This window comes from Copadichromis virginalis, linkage group LG4 (genome assembly GCF_057382275.1).
Source record: "Copadichromis virginalis isolate Kocher_CV1m ecotype Utaka linkage group LG4, C_Virginalis_male_GT1.1, whole genome shotgun sequence".
Classification (NCBI taxonomy): Eukaryota; Metazoa; Chordata; class Actinopteri; order Cichliformes; family Cichlidae; genus Copadichromis; species Copadichromis virginalis.
The window spans coordinates 11,459,861-11,476,789 of NC_140621.1; the positions used below are offsets into that span (position 1 = coordinate 11,459,861).

The following is a 16,929-nucleotide window of genomic DNA, read 5'->3' on the forward strand; positions in this document are numbered from 1 at the left end:
CTTGATGACAGTACAAGGCCCACACTTATCCTCAAGTATCACCATTTTTTTAAGCTAACTGCTGCATTTCTTTTAGCCTTTAGTCAGTTAATTCTATTTATTTGCTAAATTGTCACTTTTAGTATTAAAGCGTTTCAGTTATCAATTATTTTTAATGCTTAATATTTCAATTGTTAGCCTTTAGCTAATGTGAGATATCTTACCCATTGTTTTTAGGTAATATTAACTATTTCAGGGTTTTTTTTAACCATTATTTTATACCAAATCTGAACCACTTATCCTTTAGCTATTGTACGCTATTTTATTCATTATGTTGTAATGTATGCTTAACTACTTTGACCATTTATCCTTTAGCTGCTGTTAGGTATGTTAGCCATTATTGTTAGATCATGCTCTTTCACCATGTTGTACTTGATATACTTTAGCTTATGTAATCATAACCAAAGCATAGCTAAAGCTAGCTCCATTCCACTGTGTTGCATGTCTGTGCTTTTTCAGCTTAATTCACAGAGGTATTTGGGCTTTGATGTTTTTTGTGTAAAATAACCATTGTTATTATCACCACTTTTAGCAAATGTGTACCATTTATCTAGCAACCCAGTATTACCCACTTCACTCAATATTTCCATCTCATATAAACCATTTTAACCTTCAACCCTTTCCCCAGTGTTAGGTATTTTAACTATTTTAGTCACGTAAGAAAAACCTAAATGATGAATGCATACGATTCAACACAGGTGCACTTCATCATACAAAGCAGGTAACTGACATGCCACGCAGTGTGGTTGGACAGTCAGTTTGCTTAAGAAGGTTCTACATGAGCTGAGTGACCTGCAAGTATCTGTGGCAGCCATAAAACAGCCGGTGGAGTTCTCTACATACTAAAGTAAGGTGCTTTCCTTTAATACCTCCTTTAACAGAGGTTACACTAGACTAACCTTTATGAAAGAAGGAAAATAATACCAGCCAAAAATTCATAGCAATACTTTAAATACTCTTGAAAACCACACCCTTTGATTAGCATACTTAGAACTGTTATGAATACTCCACTCCTACACTGAGGGCACCTGGCAATTTTGTAACGTTATAGCAAGGTTTTTTTTCTTGCTTTATTTGAACATTTCCATCTTGATGGGAGTGGTGTCCCTGAGTGAAAGCGCTCTTATCTACAGGGTATGAGGTGGGGAATAGCTTAATTACTATGAAAAAAACATGCATTAGAAGAATGGACTTCCATCCAGAGTTCAGGAGAGTCGTATTAAAGCACACAATGGTTCACATGTTTTCCCCCCTTTTGACCAGTCTCCATGTCCAGCAACTGCTGGTGTTAGAAATTACAGTCCCAAACCATTTGAGACATCTTCTAAAACCTGTCTGATTACATCAGTATGCCGCTAAGCTTCACAGTCAACCAAAGTCAAGAAGAAACAAGAAAGGAAGTGTGCATGTGTACAGAAATGACTACTACTAATGTGGTTATTTTCCAAGAACTCACTGAGAACATAAAAGAGATAGAACGGCTGATTTGTAATAAAAGTAGAGAGAAAAATCGGGGGATAACCATGTTAGACGAACTTGAAACAGGCGGGTTTCCCAGAGGAACAGATGTGAAAACAAATATTTCAGGCATAAGAAGAGGAACATACGTGAAGCATTTTTAAGTGTATTCATAATTCATATACATATTGACAGGTTTCTAATACAGCATGGTTTTGATAGTGTAACTGTCTTTCAGCTTGACCTTTTTTTTCTTACAAGAATAACAATAAAAAATGATAAAGACAACACCATGTACGACTCACTTTTAAATTTTTATGGCAATGCTTCTTTTGAATGGATTTTGCATCTCCCGATTAGAATGCTGCCGTGTCACAGAAGTTTGAAACCATTCAAAAGTACTTGGTTAGGCTCGCCCTCGTTCATATGACACCCTCTCCAAAGTTCGCTTCCAAAAATGTCTGACGTCTGTCAGTCGAACGTAACTTTGCACGAACGTCTTACAAACGCGTGCATCCAGTTCCACACCAATAAAACCTCTTCAGTGTCCTGTCCTTCACCTTTTCCCAGCCGGCGTGGTTAAAGATGGCAGACACACTTTAGTCCATAGTGTTATCTGCTCCTCTTACGAGCGTCTGTCCTTCTCTTTGCACATTATGAACTTTTTGTACTTGAAAAATAAGACTGTGTCCATCATTTTTCGTGAATACTATCTGTACCGTAAAAACCCCGGTGATGAAAAATAAGAACACTTTTCAAAAGGACCAAAAAATGGAATCAAAGACCCAGAAGTCAGCATTTTTTCTTTTTTTCAGTTTTTCCACACGCACTCAATTGCTCACTCATACACGACTTTAGAAAGGCAACAGATGTCCGTTCTCCAAGGCAATAATGTCTTTGTGGCAAACATGACCCTGACATTACAGACAACATCACTCTGGTTCCCCCCTCTCCAGGAATGAGGAAAAAAAATCCAATTAATGCGTAGACTGAATATAAAATGAGATACATCCATTTCATTTCCATGAGTAAATACTGATGAGGTTACAAAATAATGAGGACTAAAATAATAACTGTGATCATCCTAATATTATAAAAGGTAAAATACTAATTGTGAGAGGATACAAAGTTCTCTCCTTTCTTGGGTTTATCACCCAACTTGCTCCCAATATGTCAAAGCAAACAAAAGAAAAACAATAGAAAATACAGATGATGATGATAAGCATGAGTTAAACACTTTAAGGGTGTCACTGGAAAATTAAAGTAAGCCTAGAGAGGAAGGTTGTTTCTTTTGTTCTTTATAGCAGAGTTCCTTTAGTTCCTCTGTCAGTCTTGATGTTTTATCTCATCCCACTTCCATCTTTGTAGTCCTTTTCTTGTAGCTCCATGCCCCTGTGTTGCATGTCCATGGGGGGTTTTTTTGTTTTGTTTTTTTTTCTTTTTTCCGGCTTTTAAGTAAAGAGCAACAATTCTCCTAAAAAAAATGATTTTTCTCCCTCCATTGTCTTAAATGTAAATAATGCTGAATCTTGGTGAGAAATTGTACATTCCCTTTTGTTGTCCTCAGCCGCTGATGACAGGCCAGTCTTTTTCACATTTCTCGGTCTTCTATCCCAAACTAACCTAGGAGAGAAAGAAAAAGGCATAATGAAGCAAAAAGGATACGTTGCAGTTTCGAAAAACCTTAGCATGCCAGCAGCGTTGTACAAAACAGAGACGAGAGGCATCAGTTTCCATGAGGACAGGCTGGATTGGAAGTGAGGGGGAGGCAGCGACAGGCACAAGTACAGCCACTAAGGTGAGGTGAGGAGGAGGAGTGCGAGAGCTACATGATTTTTTTTCCCTCAATGCTACTCGAAGAAACCTGCCAACAAAGAGTGGCTGCTGTGTTGCTTTTTGGAATTTAAATGAACAGAGAAGGTATAAACGAGCCAGAGGCAACAAATCCATCCATTAATGAGACAAAAGTGTCTCCACATCTTTTAATAATTAAACAAAAATAAAATGCAGCATGTGTTTGAACGTTTCTGTGGTAACTGAAGCCCTGTGTTGAGGCAGGCTTTCACACTGGAGCTGGTTGCGAGACAACGTAACATTATACACCAACATCCACTTCTACATGATTACATATAGATGACTGCTCCTAGCACACAAGCTCACAATGTGACAACTACGAGGTTTGACCCTTTAAGATCTAGCATAGAATCAAGAGCCAGAGCTTATCTCTATATTCTTACATGCTGTAGTGCCATTTCTGGCAGCATTTCAAGTTGCTATACACCAATACAACCATTATAGCCCAAACTTTAATAATATGTATGCATTAAGCGCATAGTAACTACACAAATTGCAAAAAAGTGCCAAAAAAAAAATATTGAAAATCGTTTTTGTTTTTACATATATTTCTAGTTAGAGAAATTTAAGAGGCTTATCCCTCAAATATGTAAATACAAAAAGGTTGCACAAAATAGTTTCCAACAACAGGAAATTCATTTTGAGTGTCTTAATAGTTTTATTTTTGAGATACACCAATTTTTATATACTGCAGGAAAAACGAAAATAAATATTATAATGCAAATTTGCAAAAAAAAAACCAAAACAGCATGTGCATCAAAATAAACTATTTAAAGCAGTGCAATTTGATTTCTAAGCATCCCAGAAACTATACAGAAAAGCAAAAAGTCAAACATGACTTTTAAAAACACCAGCATAGGCTTATAAGGCCCTGGAGGTTAAAAAAAAGAAACCTACTTCCAGTTTCGGGCAGGTAATGGCGGACATGCAATAGTTCGCGCTGACGTCCTTTTCCAACGCAGGAAGTGTTACGAACAGCTGATCAGATCGGCAAAGCGTGTTTCTGGAATATTATGTTTTTGCTGCTGCAAGTGCTTTTTATGCAATTTTTGCAAACACCGGTCTTAAAGGGTTAAGAGGCTTTTTTTTAAAGAAACAAGTAAACATGTAAATGGTTTTGGATGAGATCTGACAACGTTTGAAAGGATGAAAATCATTTTAAGAAAAGTAAACAGTATCGCTGTATTTTCTTTGAATTTTGCGTTTAAGGAGACAGACTAATTTTTTAAAGTGTTCTTGAGCATTGGCTGGTTTTATTTACTCATATTCAGTGCAGTTCTTGTGCCTGATTATTCAGACAAATGCTTTTTTTGTGTTTAAGGCACTTAACACTGACCTATGAACCATTCAGACATTAAAAAAGGCAATTTTTAAAATGTATTTTTGGGCACTCTGTTACTAGCAGCCTGTTGCTAAAAAGTGGAATCTGTGCAAAAGTATTTCGAAACATCAACAAGGTGATGAGGTATTAGTCATAAACTCAGGGTGGTGTGCAGTTTGTGCTTTAGGAAATGGAACAAAGAAAGAAGGAAATAAATCAAAAGAACAGAGAAAAGGCGACCATCGTCCAAAGAAAAGCTTTGAATAGAAGAAGAATAAAAGTGGTCGGACTGTATTGCATTGCATCCATTTATCATTTTACCATAGCTCAAGACTTTTGCACACTACTGTATCTTACATATACAGCTGTAAACTTACAGCTCCCAGACTCCTGTGTCTCTTCCTCCTCCCTGTTTCTCTCAGCCTCTCTCTGACTGCTCCAGGTACACTGACTTGGCAGGCCGGATGCTCTGGGTAAACTGAAAGAAGGGAAGGTTGGGGAAAAAAAACAAAAACAGGACGAGATAAAAGTGTGAATTAAAGAAGACTGAAGATCCTGAAAGAAATGAGGGGTTCAGGCACTGATTTGGACGTGAAAAGTAAGATATCGCACTGAATTACAAAAAGAAAACGAACCTTTCCTTCTTTACCTTGTGCTTCGGACACCGCAGCGAGAAGTTATCTTCATTCAGAGAGCAATCTGGCAAACAGACAGATTTTCAAGACTCTAAGGACACTGCCATAGACTTTTTTCTTCTTTTTTTTTTAATCCAACAACAGACTTTCACATCATTTTACTATTTCCAGTGCACTTGTGCAGTAATGCAGACACTCACCTGCTTCAATAGCACATAAGTAGTGGTAGCGAAGTGTACAGCCTTTACTATAGCAGCCCAGGGTTGAGCCAACCATCTCACAGTATGAGCAGGACTGAGAAAAGATGATATAAATACATAAAAACCGTCAGATACAGAAAGACACATACAATCTGAAAAAACTGATGAGCAAGCACACTTGATATACTGTATAGTACATGATCCACTGCAGTACTGGGTGTCTTATCAACATGCATGTATACGTGTGATTTTATTAAGCAGTGAAACCTACATAAATTTAAATAAAAAGCATAAATTTGTAATTCCCCCCTCCACCTCACCCCACCCCAAAAATGCCAAATATGTACAACTCACTGTTTCTCTGCCGCCATCTAGTGCTTCCTGCAGGCCATACAGTCTCCCATTGACAAGGTACACTCCACTGGTCCACACTATACATCCTTCATGGACCCACAGCTCCTCTGGATCCATGGGCATCTGAGGCAGTTGTGCCAGCTGTGCCAAGGGTCCCAGTGAATCCAAGGCCGGTGGAGGGGGCTGGAACGGCAGGGAGGCCTTACTGTTGGCTGGCACCATTCTGGGGGAATCCTCACTCGACTTGTGTCTCCTTTTAAAACGGGGATGCGAGGTCAGCTTTCTGTGCTGAGGTCGCTGCTGAGCTTCATCTGCAGGCTGCTGTTTCGGCGGCTGCTGCTGGTCGGTTTCAAGGTCTGGCTCTCTCTTAAGCTCAGGGATAGGTCTGATATCCAGATTCATATCCCAGGTTAGAGAGGTTTTAATGGCAGCGGACGAGGAGGAGGAGGAGGAAGAGGAAGAAGAAGAGGCAGCGTTACTGTGCTTGTCAGCCACATGCGTCATCATTTCCTCCCTCCCAGCTGGAGAAGCAGTTCTGACTGTAGTGTTAAGAGAAGCAGGGTTTGAATCCAGATTGAAGGCATAGTCGCTCTCAGATGAGGGCTTGGTAAACTGAGCATCTTGTGTTTGTGTGTCTTGGATTGTAGTCAAAGGGTTTGAGCTCACGTCTGAATTTGGTCCTGTTTTGTTTGTGCCTGTGGTTGCCTGACATTGCCTGACCTGGGGCTGATTCTTGGGGAGCTTTGCAGCATATTCAGCTGGGTAGAAAGGCCCGTAGAGATCTCCGAGGTGTTTGTAATTTGCCCATTTCTGACACAGGCAACACAGCAGGCGGCCGGAGTGATTGGTCTCCGTAATCACAGGGCCTGAAACAACATAGCCAGATGAAGGAAGTGCTTTTCCTGACTGAAGTGTAGTTTCCACCTCGTCCGTCTCCCGTTTCTCTGATTCTCTGTCTCTCCTAGATAACTGGGAGGAAAGAGCCGAGGTCAGGAGGCATTCAATTCCACTCCCACCAGCTTTCCCTCCAACTGCGCTGCGCTCTCCTTTCATCTTGTCCTCCTCAGCGTTCACAATGGTGCACACCGCCCCTATCTCTGGTACTTTTTTCTCCACGTGTATGTGGGGAACAAACAAGCCCTTTCTGTTAGGATCTGCAAAAGCTCTATTTGCGCCTAAAGGTGTATCTGGATCGTCTTTGGCCACTGAGGGCGTTGCCGCTGCCGCTCCTCGCCGCCTCCTCCTCTGCCGCCCTCTTGCTTCCAGGGGCTCGTCTTCATCTTTGACGCCTCTGCGTCTTCGCCGCACAGGTTTGACCTCGATCTCCGGCTGGGTGTCCTCGCTCTCGACGTCCACCTTCACTACCTGGGTTAACACAGGTGGGGTCAGCGGAGGAGTGGTTTTACTGTCTGGCAGAGGGGGTGCTGGCGGGGCTGTTGTGGTTGTTGTTGTTGTTGTTGTTGTGCTGCTGCTGCTGCTGTTGGTAGTCTGCATTGTTGGTGGAGTTGTGGGAGCAGCTGTAGCTGGAATGGCCGGTGCTGGAGGAGTGCTCAAAGTTGCATTCTGTGTTTGGACTTGAGACTGAGCGCTAGCTTGTGTTTGGACTTGGTTTTGGGCCCGTTTTTGTTTATTCACACTCCCAACAGGCCTGCCTTTTTTCTTGCCAGATGGGAAATAGCCTTTAGGCACAACACTCTCTAGCGGCTTTGAATCTTGTGGTGACAGACTGGACCTACCGGAGGACATCTGATGCTGCCTGTTGAGCATGTGCCCTTGAGCCTGGCCGTGGTGGGGCGGAGTGGTGCCATAGTAGTCGCTGCCAGGATAATCATCAAATCCCATGCCAGATTCTTGAAGTTTCTGTCGAAGAAGGTTAGCGGCAGACTGCTCTCCTCTCCTCGTCTCAAGCTGCTGGTACGTGTTGGTGAAATGCTGAATGTCTGACAGGGCAGACGAAGATGGAGGTGGGGAACCCTGAACCGGGCGAGGAAGAGGTGGAGGAGGAGGCAGTGGTCCGAGCAAAGCAAAATCCTCCTTGTCGCCAGATGCCGATGCCACAGCAGCACCTAATCCAAAGTCAAAGTCCTGTTGTTTGAGGGGCTGAGACGTCTGGTGGGGATCGCATGGGTAAGCTGATGGAGGTAGAGGCCCAGTTTCGTCAACGCCTCTAAAGGGAATCATGTCGTTTAATGAGTGACTTTCATCCATGTAACTATCGTCCCCTCCTGGAACCCTGGGGAAATGTGGCAAGTCTTGGTCCTGCGAGTCATTAAATGTTGGTATTTCGGAGTGAGAGAAGCCTGGGTAATGATTTGACTCATCATCAGTATGGCCTGCTGGCTTTTTAATATTTGGTGTGATTTTCTGCACTATTGCCTCTAGTTTCAAACCACGTCCTTTTCTGGGAGGCAAAGCCTTAGTGTTGCCACTGGATGGAGACAGAGGTTGGGAATAGGTGCTGTCTCTTGGCAGAGGGGATGAGAGCCTGGGACATGGAATATCTGAACTGGATGAGTCATCTTCGTTGTGATGGCCAAGCTCAGACTGGGCCCCAGGAGAGTGATGTGAATTTGTGGCGGCCCTCTGTTGAGACACATCCTGGAGTTGCCTTTTGGCGGGAATGGGAGAGATAAAAGAGCGAACTCTCCTCCGTAATATTAGCGGATTTGTGTCTCCGGAGCCCCCGGCTTTGGTCTGATGCTGCACCTGTGGCTGGGTGGAATTCACGTCAGCAGGAGACTTGGTGGAGCTGGGTGGAGGAGGTGGGCAGGGATGTTTGGCTTCTTCTGTGGCTACTCTGGAGACCTCAGGTTCGGCGGCATTCTGGCCGTGAGGCATCTGCGGCAGAACGGGGCCGTGTGAAACAGGAGTTGGAGGAAGGAGAGGGGGAGGTGGTGGGGGAGGAGGAGGAGGAGGAGGCTGCGCTCTGAAGTAGTCCCCCTCCATCATTCGAACACCTTCTCTTCCGGAGTGTGTCGACTCCCACATTTTCATGTCATAGTAGGCGCTTTGATGATGGAGGGAAGGTTTGCCAGCGTGCGTTTCACTTGGCATGTCAGTTTGAGAGATCATCCTCTGTCTCTGCTCTGACTGGCTGACTTTATGTCTTCCAGGGGACAAGCTGGGCTGCATCATCATCTCCTTGGTGGGCCTGCTCATCGCTTTTACCCAGTCACTCATTTCATGGTGATGAGGTGGGCCGTGAGGGTGAGGATACATTTGAAGCTTAGATGCAGCTTGAGCTGAAGGGGACAGACTGTGGTATGGATGATGGGAGGGAAAATGAGGATTGCTGCGTGACATCATATTGCCCTCTCTTGAATCTCCATATCGATATCCAGGAAATGTGCTGCTGCTGCCAGCTGACAGATCAACGCCGTGAAGGTACGGCTGATGCCTTGACGGCGAAGTTAAAGGATTAGTGTTCATAGGATGAGAAGGCAAGGGGGGAATATCAACATTACTTCGCCTATAGGGGTCAGCATTCATTACAACTGATGAATGGATCGACTTGGAATGATACTCCGTGTCTGCCTCATTAGCCCCACCACTTCCTTGCTGCTCAGTTTGCAAATTTGGAGCTTCCACCCCAGTCTCTTTTGATGCAGTTTCCATTTTCATTACTTGTTTCTCTCCCGTATCCTTTTTAGTTAGATCACTGGCTGCTGCTGCTGGAGAGGAAAATGGCTGTTGAATCACAGAAGCTCCACTCTGACTTTTCTCCCGCTCTCTCTCTCTGTCGCTCTCTCTGTCCCTCTCTGGTGTGCTGCGTCGGTTTGGCGACACATCACAGATGACAGAGCGTCGCTCTGATGGGGCTAATATGCAGCCTGATGATTTCTGAGGCTCAGTTTGACCACCGCTGCCGGTTAGTGGCTCTGGCTCTTGCAAAAGGAGCTCCTGCACAGCAGAGGATGGAGTGGAGACATTAGATAAGGCTTTTCTTGGTGGTAGAGAGTAGTCAGCTAAGTTTATGTGTTTTGTTGCTGCTTGCTGAGACTCGGCCTGTGGTAAATGGCCCTGGGACACACCCACCTCTGTTTTCTCAGCATTTTGCATAATCTTAGCGTTTGACATTTCTGACTTCACTGAGGACTGAGGCTCTGTGGTAAAATCAGGCTCGCTTCCATGCCGCTGGCTTTGGGGTTTTCCAGCGCTACCCATTTGAGCTGAACCCTCAGTTGCTCCACTCTGCATTCTCATACCTTCAGCCATGCCATATGATGGGTGTCTGGACTGAAACTGCTGATGAACTTGAAGATGTGAAGAAAATGCCTGTTCTGGTCTCCCATAGCGACGATCTAAATTGTAACCTTGAAGGACCTCTTGCAAAAGGCTTGGGAATTGCTGAAGCTGTGCATTCTCCTCGAGACCTTTAGCCCCTGATCCCTGGCCTCGCTTCACCAAAGCCTCTGCTACAGAACCACTGTCTTTCTGATGCACAGGTCCGAAACTAGGTTGTGACTGTTGGTATCCTAAATATCTTGGATTTGAATCCATCACACCCACTGGGCCAGGCCTCCCTTTGTTCTTCAAGGATAAATCTGAGCCATATGTTGATTCAGGGTAGCCATACTTATGCGGGCCAGACTGGGAAGGATTATGAGGCCGTCCGAAGTTTGATTTCTGGTAATGGGATGAATACAGACTGAGGTCTACGCCTTCATCGCCATTATGACTGCTCGACTCTCTTAAATAAGAGTGTGAGTGTTTCTCTTCTATACAGTTGTCCTGGGGATTCTTGCTTTTTTCTGTGAGACTTCCCTCAGACCGAGCGGAAACAATCACTCCAACACTACTGGCGTTGTGCTGCTCCTCAGACGTGTGCTTTTCTTCCCTCTCGTTACTGTGTAATCTGGATGTGGAGTGAACCCTATTCTCTTTGTCCTGTCCATTTTGTGTATCGACTTCCCCATCCCGCTGCATTTGGCTGCTGCCTTTCACGGTTTTATCAGCTACACCGTCGCTTTCGTTTTTAATGACTTCATTTTTAATTTCTAGTGTCTTCTTATTGCCACCTCTGCGGTCATTGTATGCTGCCCCAGACTCTGGGACACAGTTTGGCTGAGGGGGAATACTGGAGGAAGTGGATGAGGAAACTGGAGGCATCGGATGTGAGCTTGGGCCAGTCTCTGACGACTGATACACAAAGGATGGAGATGACGATGAAGCAGGAATATGAGCTTCATTTGCCTTCGCTTCAGAGGCAACTGGATCCTTTGATGAATCAGAGGTGATTACTTTGACATTTGATGTTTGTCCAGTCTGTGGTTGGCTTTGGCTCTGTGACTGAGGGTGAGAGCCAGCTGCTTCAGATCCACTGCTTGCACCGCTCATCTGCCTCACTCTCCCATGTTCCCCCTCAGAAAACTGCTCCTCTCGCTCCACCTTGGTTCCTGAGGAGCCTTCGACTGACAACAATGAGGAGTCTTCATCCACCCCGACATCTATGCTGGCTCCATCTCCGGCCCCTACTGCACTTCCATCTTTGACCGTGCTGGTGCTCGAGGCTGCGCTTGCATTGCGACTCCTCGGCTGTGATGGGAGCACGCTATACGTCGCCTGTTGCATCTGTCCGCTTTCTTTCTTCTTAGGTGAAAGCACTGTGTCAGTAAGGACCATGTGCTGAACTGTGTTTGGTAAATTGGCTACTTGTGAGCTCAAGGCATTAAGACTATTCAAGCCGGCATCCTGCATTTTGTCAACTGAAGAGGATGAATAAACAGAAGAACCTTCGTCTCGGGATCCAATTCCCGTGCCTAGCCCCATTTTACTGCGGCCTGTTGGAGGGAGATTGCTCCCTCCGGCTGCACTCATGCTGTGAGGTTTATGACTGCCACTGCTACCACAACTACTGATGCTGCTATTAGAGTTGGGTGTGGGACTTAACTGAGGCATAGTCTGCAGTAATCTACCATGACCATGGCTGCTACGAGGGTTTGATGTAGGAGGATGTGAAGGACCATGACCTGAGGGGGTTCCATGTGCCTCTGAGACACCCATCAAAGGGGAAGGAGAGGAGCTACAGCTGGGGGAGTGCACTGCCGATGCAGCTGGAGAGGGATTGGAAATTGGGCTAAAGTTTTGGTTAATTTGAGTTTGTTGCGCATTGGGATGCATTGGAGATTTGGTTATTTCTTGGGATGCTGGCTGAGGTATACTGGGATTGGAGGCCTGATGATGTTTAGCATATACAGAGCCTGGAGACTGGCCCTGCATCTTGAGAGGTGTGTCATAACCTATCCCTAAATTGTGCTGCGAGTTGCGGTGCTGTAGTGTGGCTTGCTTGTGAAGTGAATGTGTCTGTGGGGAATATCCAGGATAATTTGAAGCATGGTAACTTTGTTGAACATTCTCCATTGGCCCCACATTGTTAGCAGCAACTGAACTGGAGACTGAATTTGAACTGGAGTTGACACTGGGAGAACTGTTGACTTTGGGATCGAACCCAGCGCTGGCAGCCCCGTCGAGATATCTCTGTGGAGGGGGGCTGTACATTCCTGATGACCCCGTGGATGCGCCACCCTGGGGAGAGTAGTGCGGGTACTGATGGGTCATTCTATGTCCAGAGTGTGGATAGCTCCTATGCTGCTGTCCATGATGGATAGCTGGGAAGGTTTGCCCATGCTGGCGGTGCTGCATCTGAGAACCTGGCACTGGCTGCATTGCAGGGTTCTGACTCATATTATACTGATGAGAGGGAGAGAACGCTCCAGTACCTCCTCCTGAACCAGCACTAGAGGCATAGTCTACTGGATATGGCGACATCAGGCCAGATGACGGTGCAGAGCTAGATCCGGGATGCCGGTACTGGTGAGGTATATGTCCATCAATATTGGGGTACCCAAAACTGTAGCCCATACCTCCCCTTCTGTGCCTGTCCTTTCCACCCACTTGAAAATAGTAATCCATGGTCTCTTTCCTGTAAGGGTTATTACTGCTGCCACTGTGAATGTTACCCTGTGTTGGTGTTGGCTCCACAGCTCCTCTGTTTCTAGCACTGTAAACAAGCATGTGGCTGGCTTGACTTGGGTGGTGATGGCCTCTGTGCAGGCTCTGCTGGTGCATCCCTGCATAATCATCTGTCATCCTCGGGGATATCTGGGGCTCTGCTGGCTGTGGGGGATAGGGAGGTACGCCTCCACCCCTCCCACTGAACCCAGGGGGGAGAGAGGGGGGAACTGGACTGTTAGGAAAATTCTGCATTGTTCAGAAAACTAAAATATCTGTTAGTGTTTATATCAGGGAATGATTCCGATCAGAAACTGGAAGGCTTATGACAGTATGAATAAATGACAAAGAGAGAGTCTACGGCCTGTCAGGAAAAGAAAGAAATGCTTTTGAAATCCACCAAAGAGCAAAGCAATACATATACACATACATATATGTATATATTGCAGCTGTAATAATCACTTTTGTAGTGCCAGCAGTGGATCGGGAGGTTAAACTTAGGATGACATCTCCAGTTTTGGAAAAAGGTCAAACTGCAAAAACTGTACTTTTTAAATGTGAACGTGTACTTTCCAACGGGGGAAAAATGTTCACTTAACAGCTGGGTCTTAGAAAACAGATTCTTCTTTAAGATTTATGTCGTGAAGCAGCTTTCTACTTCAAAAAAAAAAATTAGAAGATTGAGCAGTCATTCCCATGAAGCTGAAGCAGTTTGGCACCGAACAGGCAAAAGATATGGATGATTGCCACATCACCATGTGAGTTTTTCAACCTTAAATGTCTTTACGCATATGAACTCCACACTAATAACAGCTCAAGCAGGCAGAGTTATTTCTGGGTTTAAACGGTGTTACGATCCAACACGGTCTTGCAAAATGGAAAAAAACAAAAAAACAAAAAAATATCTCATTAAAACCATCGAGATTGTGCTCCGTCGCGGCGATCCTTCAGTTCGTCAAAGCGTGTAAGACTGCTGGGACTTGACTCACACCTGTGTGAGACAAAAACTCCAGTAATGGAATCAAGTGGTCTGAATCAAGACCCTCACTCAACATCATCCCAGAGGCGAACGCTCCATGGATATATTCACATCGGCTCTTGGATACAGAGTCCAACGCTTTTTCAGGCGTTCGTTTTCTCGGTCTCTCCTTTTTGGATTTCCTTTTTTAGTTTTTTGCAACTGCATGCAATCATCTGGACTGTAGAAGTATTTGATCCCTATATAGTGACCGTTCTCTCCTTGCCTCCACACATCTTGATGCTTTCCTGTGTCTTCAGCACTTAGCCATCTTACCTTTGTTTTTTTCTGTCAACCATCATTTAATTCTACCTAGTTCCATGGCAACAGTTTTCCAAAAGGAGGGTAATCCATTTATTCCACTTCAGGTTGAGTCAATTCATGCTCCTGTTTTCTGTTTCTCTTCAGTATTTCCATGCAGATGTGTTCATTTCCCATGAACTGCTGACCAGAAAAAAACCTGTTGTCAAAAAAAAAAAGAAAAGATAAATCAAATGCGTGCAGATGTAATGCGCCAACATTTATTAAATATACCTCCTGCTAAAGCTCTGTTGTCGTAGGTAAATATTTATAACTAGCAGTGCACTGATTGCTCACAGGGCAATAGCAAAGTGCATTTTGGGCTAATTGACAGTTTTATACTTATATATTGCATATATTACTTTATTAATTAATTAACTGCAACGACTCAGTGGCAAATACAACATATACGTAACACTAACAAAAAAAACCCCCCTCATACTTTATTTTCAAATGATTGATCTGGGGTCACATATTATCTCAGCATTTCTCATAAGTGCACTTTATTTTCCAGTCAGCCGCATAAATATTACGCTGCACTATTGCAAATGCATTTGCAAAAAAGGGCAATAATCTAAACATGACTTAATGTTGCACAAGCAATCTCATTCAACTTCTGTCTTCTCTACTTAAAAGGCTTTCTGGTCTCGTATCATCGCTTCTCTTTTATCATTCTCTGCGAGTACAGCTTTTACTTTGGTCCACACTTTAACAATGCATGCTTAAGGCGTCTCTTGTGACTGATAAACAGACTTGGTGGCTGAAAGGAGGGTAATCAACAGTCTCTGAGTGAGGCAACAAAATACTCATCCTCACAGGTAAACAACCAACCCTGTGGAGTCAAGACAGAAGCAGTCCATCTGTCCTCTTTTTAAAATGAGAAAAGGAGACCATTAACCTTAATGTGCTTAACTTGTTTTTAAAGGATTTAATTGTTATGGGTGATAATTAAAGGGATGATGCCACCTTTATGGGGTTAGTGCCTTTAATTGTCATGTGTGACATAAGCCTCAATTGTATGTCTCTAATACACTGTAAAATTGTTAATGGCCCTAAAACAACTTTGGATGGCTTCTCCCACTGTGGGGACTTTAACTGAGCAACATTATTGGGCATCACTAGAAGCTGCAAGAAAAACATGACAATGAGCAGGGACCATGTGAGGTTGCAAAACAAACCGATCACACCGTGTCAATCGGACTGAGTCAAACCACACAGCACCATCAAACAGGTCTGATCAAATGCTCCGACGGTCACAGTTAAGGTACACCGGCGATGCAGAGCAACAGCTAAAGTTAGGTGGAGACACTTGGTTTCCATCCTTCTGTGAGCTCACGCTTAGGTTATGGACAGATTATTAATTAATCAAAGCAGCTCGCCGAGCACGACCAGGCGGCAGCATTCATAACACAGAGAGCAGTGCAGCAGCAGCAATAATAAAAACTGGCTCAGTGCAGTCTGTCAGCAAGTCAATCAGCTGCATGGCTGCCTAATTGATACGCAGACGCAATGTTTTTGCAGATAATTATCAAACGCTAGCTCCGTTTTATCTGGACAATTTGTCGTCTCAGACTGCCATCAACAAAACACAGGCTTTTGCACCACAACCTTAGTGGCTATATTAGCCAGTAGCAAGGTATACGCATTACAATTAGCCTTTTAGTGCTGCCTCTTTTTTTCTTTTTAGCTCCTTTAGGTTAGCGTTAGCAACAATACCTCAAATGCTGCATATTAAAATTGTAAGCTAGCCGCATATGTTGAGAGCTAGCTAAGCTAGAACCTCCAGTTAGCATTGTAGCAAGGCAGCTAATTTGCGTTTCTTGCATTTAAGACCCTGCACAAAAGAGTAGTTACAGCAGGCTAAAGGAACAGGGGCAGCCAAGCAGCGTTTAGCCACAAATAGAGAAGTGATTAGGTGCAGATGTTCCCCCCTCACATTATTCAGTGGGGCTGTGAGTAAATGGGTTAGCTAGCATAAATAAGAGACCTGGTGTGGGCACTGCAACAGAAAAATTGCCGTCACGCAGCCAGATATTTTTCTTGAATAAACAGAGCTAACGTTTGCCAGGGAGAGGCAAGTCACTCAGAGACAGGCTAGCTAACACACTGTAGATACCTGAAAACGTAGCAATACAGGCCCCTCGAAGAGTGAAAGGCTGTTTTGTGACAATCCCGCTGCTGTGGCAGGAAACCCCAGTCTAGAGTCGACTCCTCCGCCGCTTTTCCCTCAGCGCTTTTGAGTCCAGACAACCCCGACCAGCGGCGGCGAAGTCGGGGGCCCCGTCACGACACTTAGATCCCGGGCCTTTCTTCCGATCCCCCCTTTTTTCTTTTGTCCTCACCTCCAAAAAATGATGAGAGCGGAGCACAATCGGGGTGCCTGTGGGTCCCGTAACCAGCGAGGTCCATACACCCCCGCCCCCTCCCCTCTTGTTCCCTCGCCTCTCGCTCTCTCTCTCCCCCCCTCTTTCACACACCGCTTAGGTGATTCCACCTATCTCGAAGTAAAATTAAACACATTGCCCTCGCACGAGCCTCCATCAGCACGCGAAGCTTTCAGACGTCAGTTTCCGTCACTAAATTGCATTTGCATGCCTTCATCAGTAGCTCGACTCATTCGTTTTCCTGTTGGACTACTGTTTTTTTCCCCTTCTTCTTGCAACAGAAAGACCGCCTTAAAAATGCATACACACTCATATTCCTGCACCCCCTCCCTCATCTCTCTCCATCACATCCCTCCCTCCCTGCCTCCCTCTCTCAAGCTTTTGCTATTTCATTGATTTTTACCTATGTCTACAA

At 44.6% G+C, this 16,929-nt stretch overlaps 1 protein-coding gene across 2 annotated transcripts; it reads right to left on the reverse strand.

Annotated features, from left to right (window-relative positions):
- Positions 1–1,643: 1,643 nt before the first annotated feature.
- tcf20 (transcription factor 20) lies at positions 1,644–16,542 on the reverse strand. 2 transcript variants are annotated; one of them, XM_085453543.1, is made up of 6 exons: positions 16,247–16,542; positions 5,862–14,290; positions 5,508–5,601; positions 5,322–5,371; positions 5,050–5,150; positions 1,644–3,120 (listed from the first exon to the last, which is right to left on the reverse strand). In XM_085453543.1, the coding sequence occupies exons 2-5, from the start codon at positions 13,065–13,067 to the stop codon at positions 5,091–5,093; spliced, it is 7,410 nt and encodes a 2,469-aa protein (XP_085309669.1). In that variant the 5' UTR covers positions 13,068–14,290; positions 16,247–16,542; the 3' UTR covers positions 1,644–3,120; positions 5,050–5,090. The 2 variants fall into 2 exon arrangements, with proteins under 2 accessions (XP_085309669.1, XP_085309668.1); XM_085453542.1 differs by having other exon boundaries at positions 5,308–5,371.
- Positions 16,543–16,929: the final 387 nt, after the last annotated feature.

Coding starts and splice junctions, on each gene's coding strand:
- tcf20 (XM_085453542.1), bottom strand. CDS start 13,067: ATGCAGAATTTTCCTAACAGTCCAGTTCCCCCCTCTCTCCCCCCTGGG. Junction 5,602..5,861: donor TAGATGGCGGCAGAGAAACA/GTGAGTTGTACA, acceptor ATCTTTTCTCAG/TCCTGCTCATACTGTGAGAT. Junction 5,372..5,507: donor CTTATGTGCTATTGAAGCAG/GTGAGTGTCTGC, acceptor TCTGTTTGCCAG/ATTGCTCTCTGAATGAAGAT.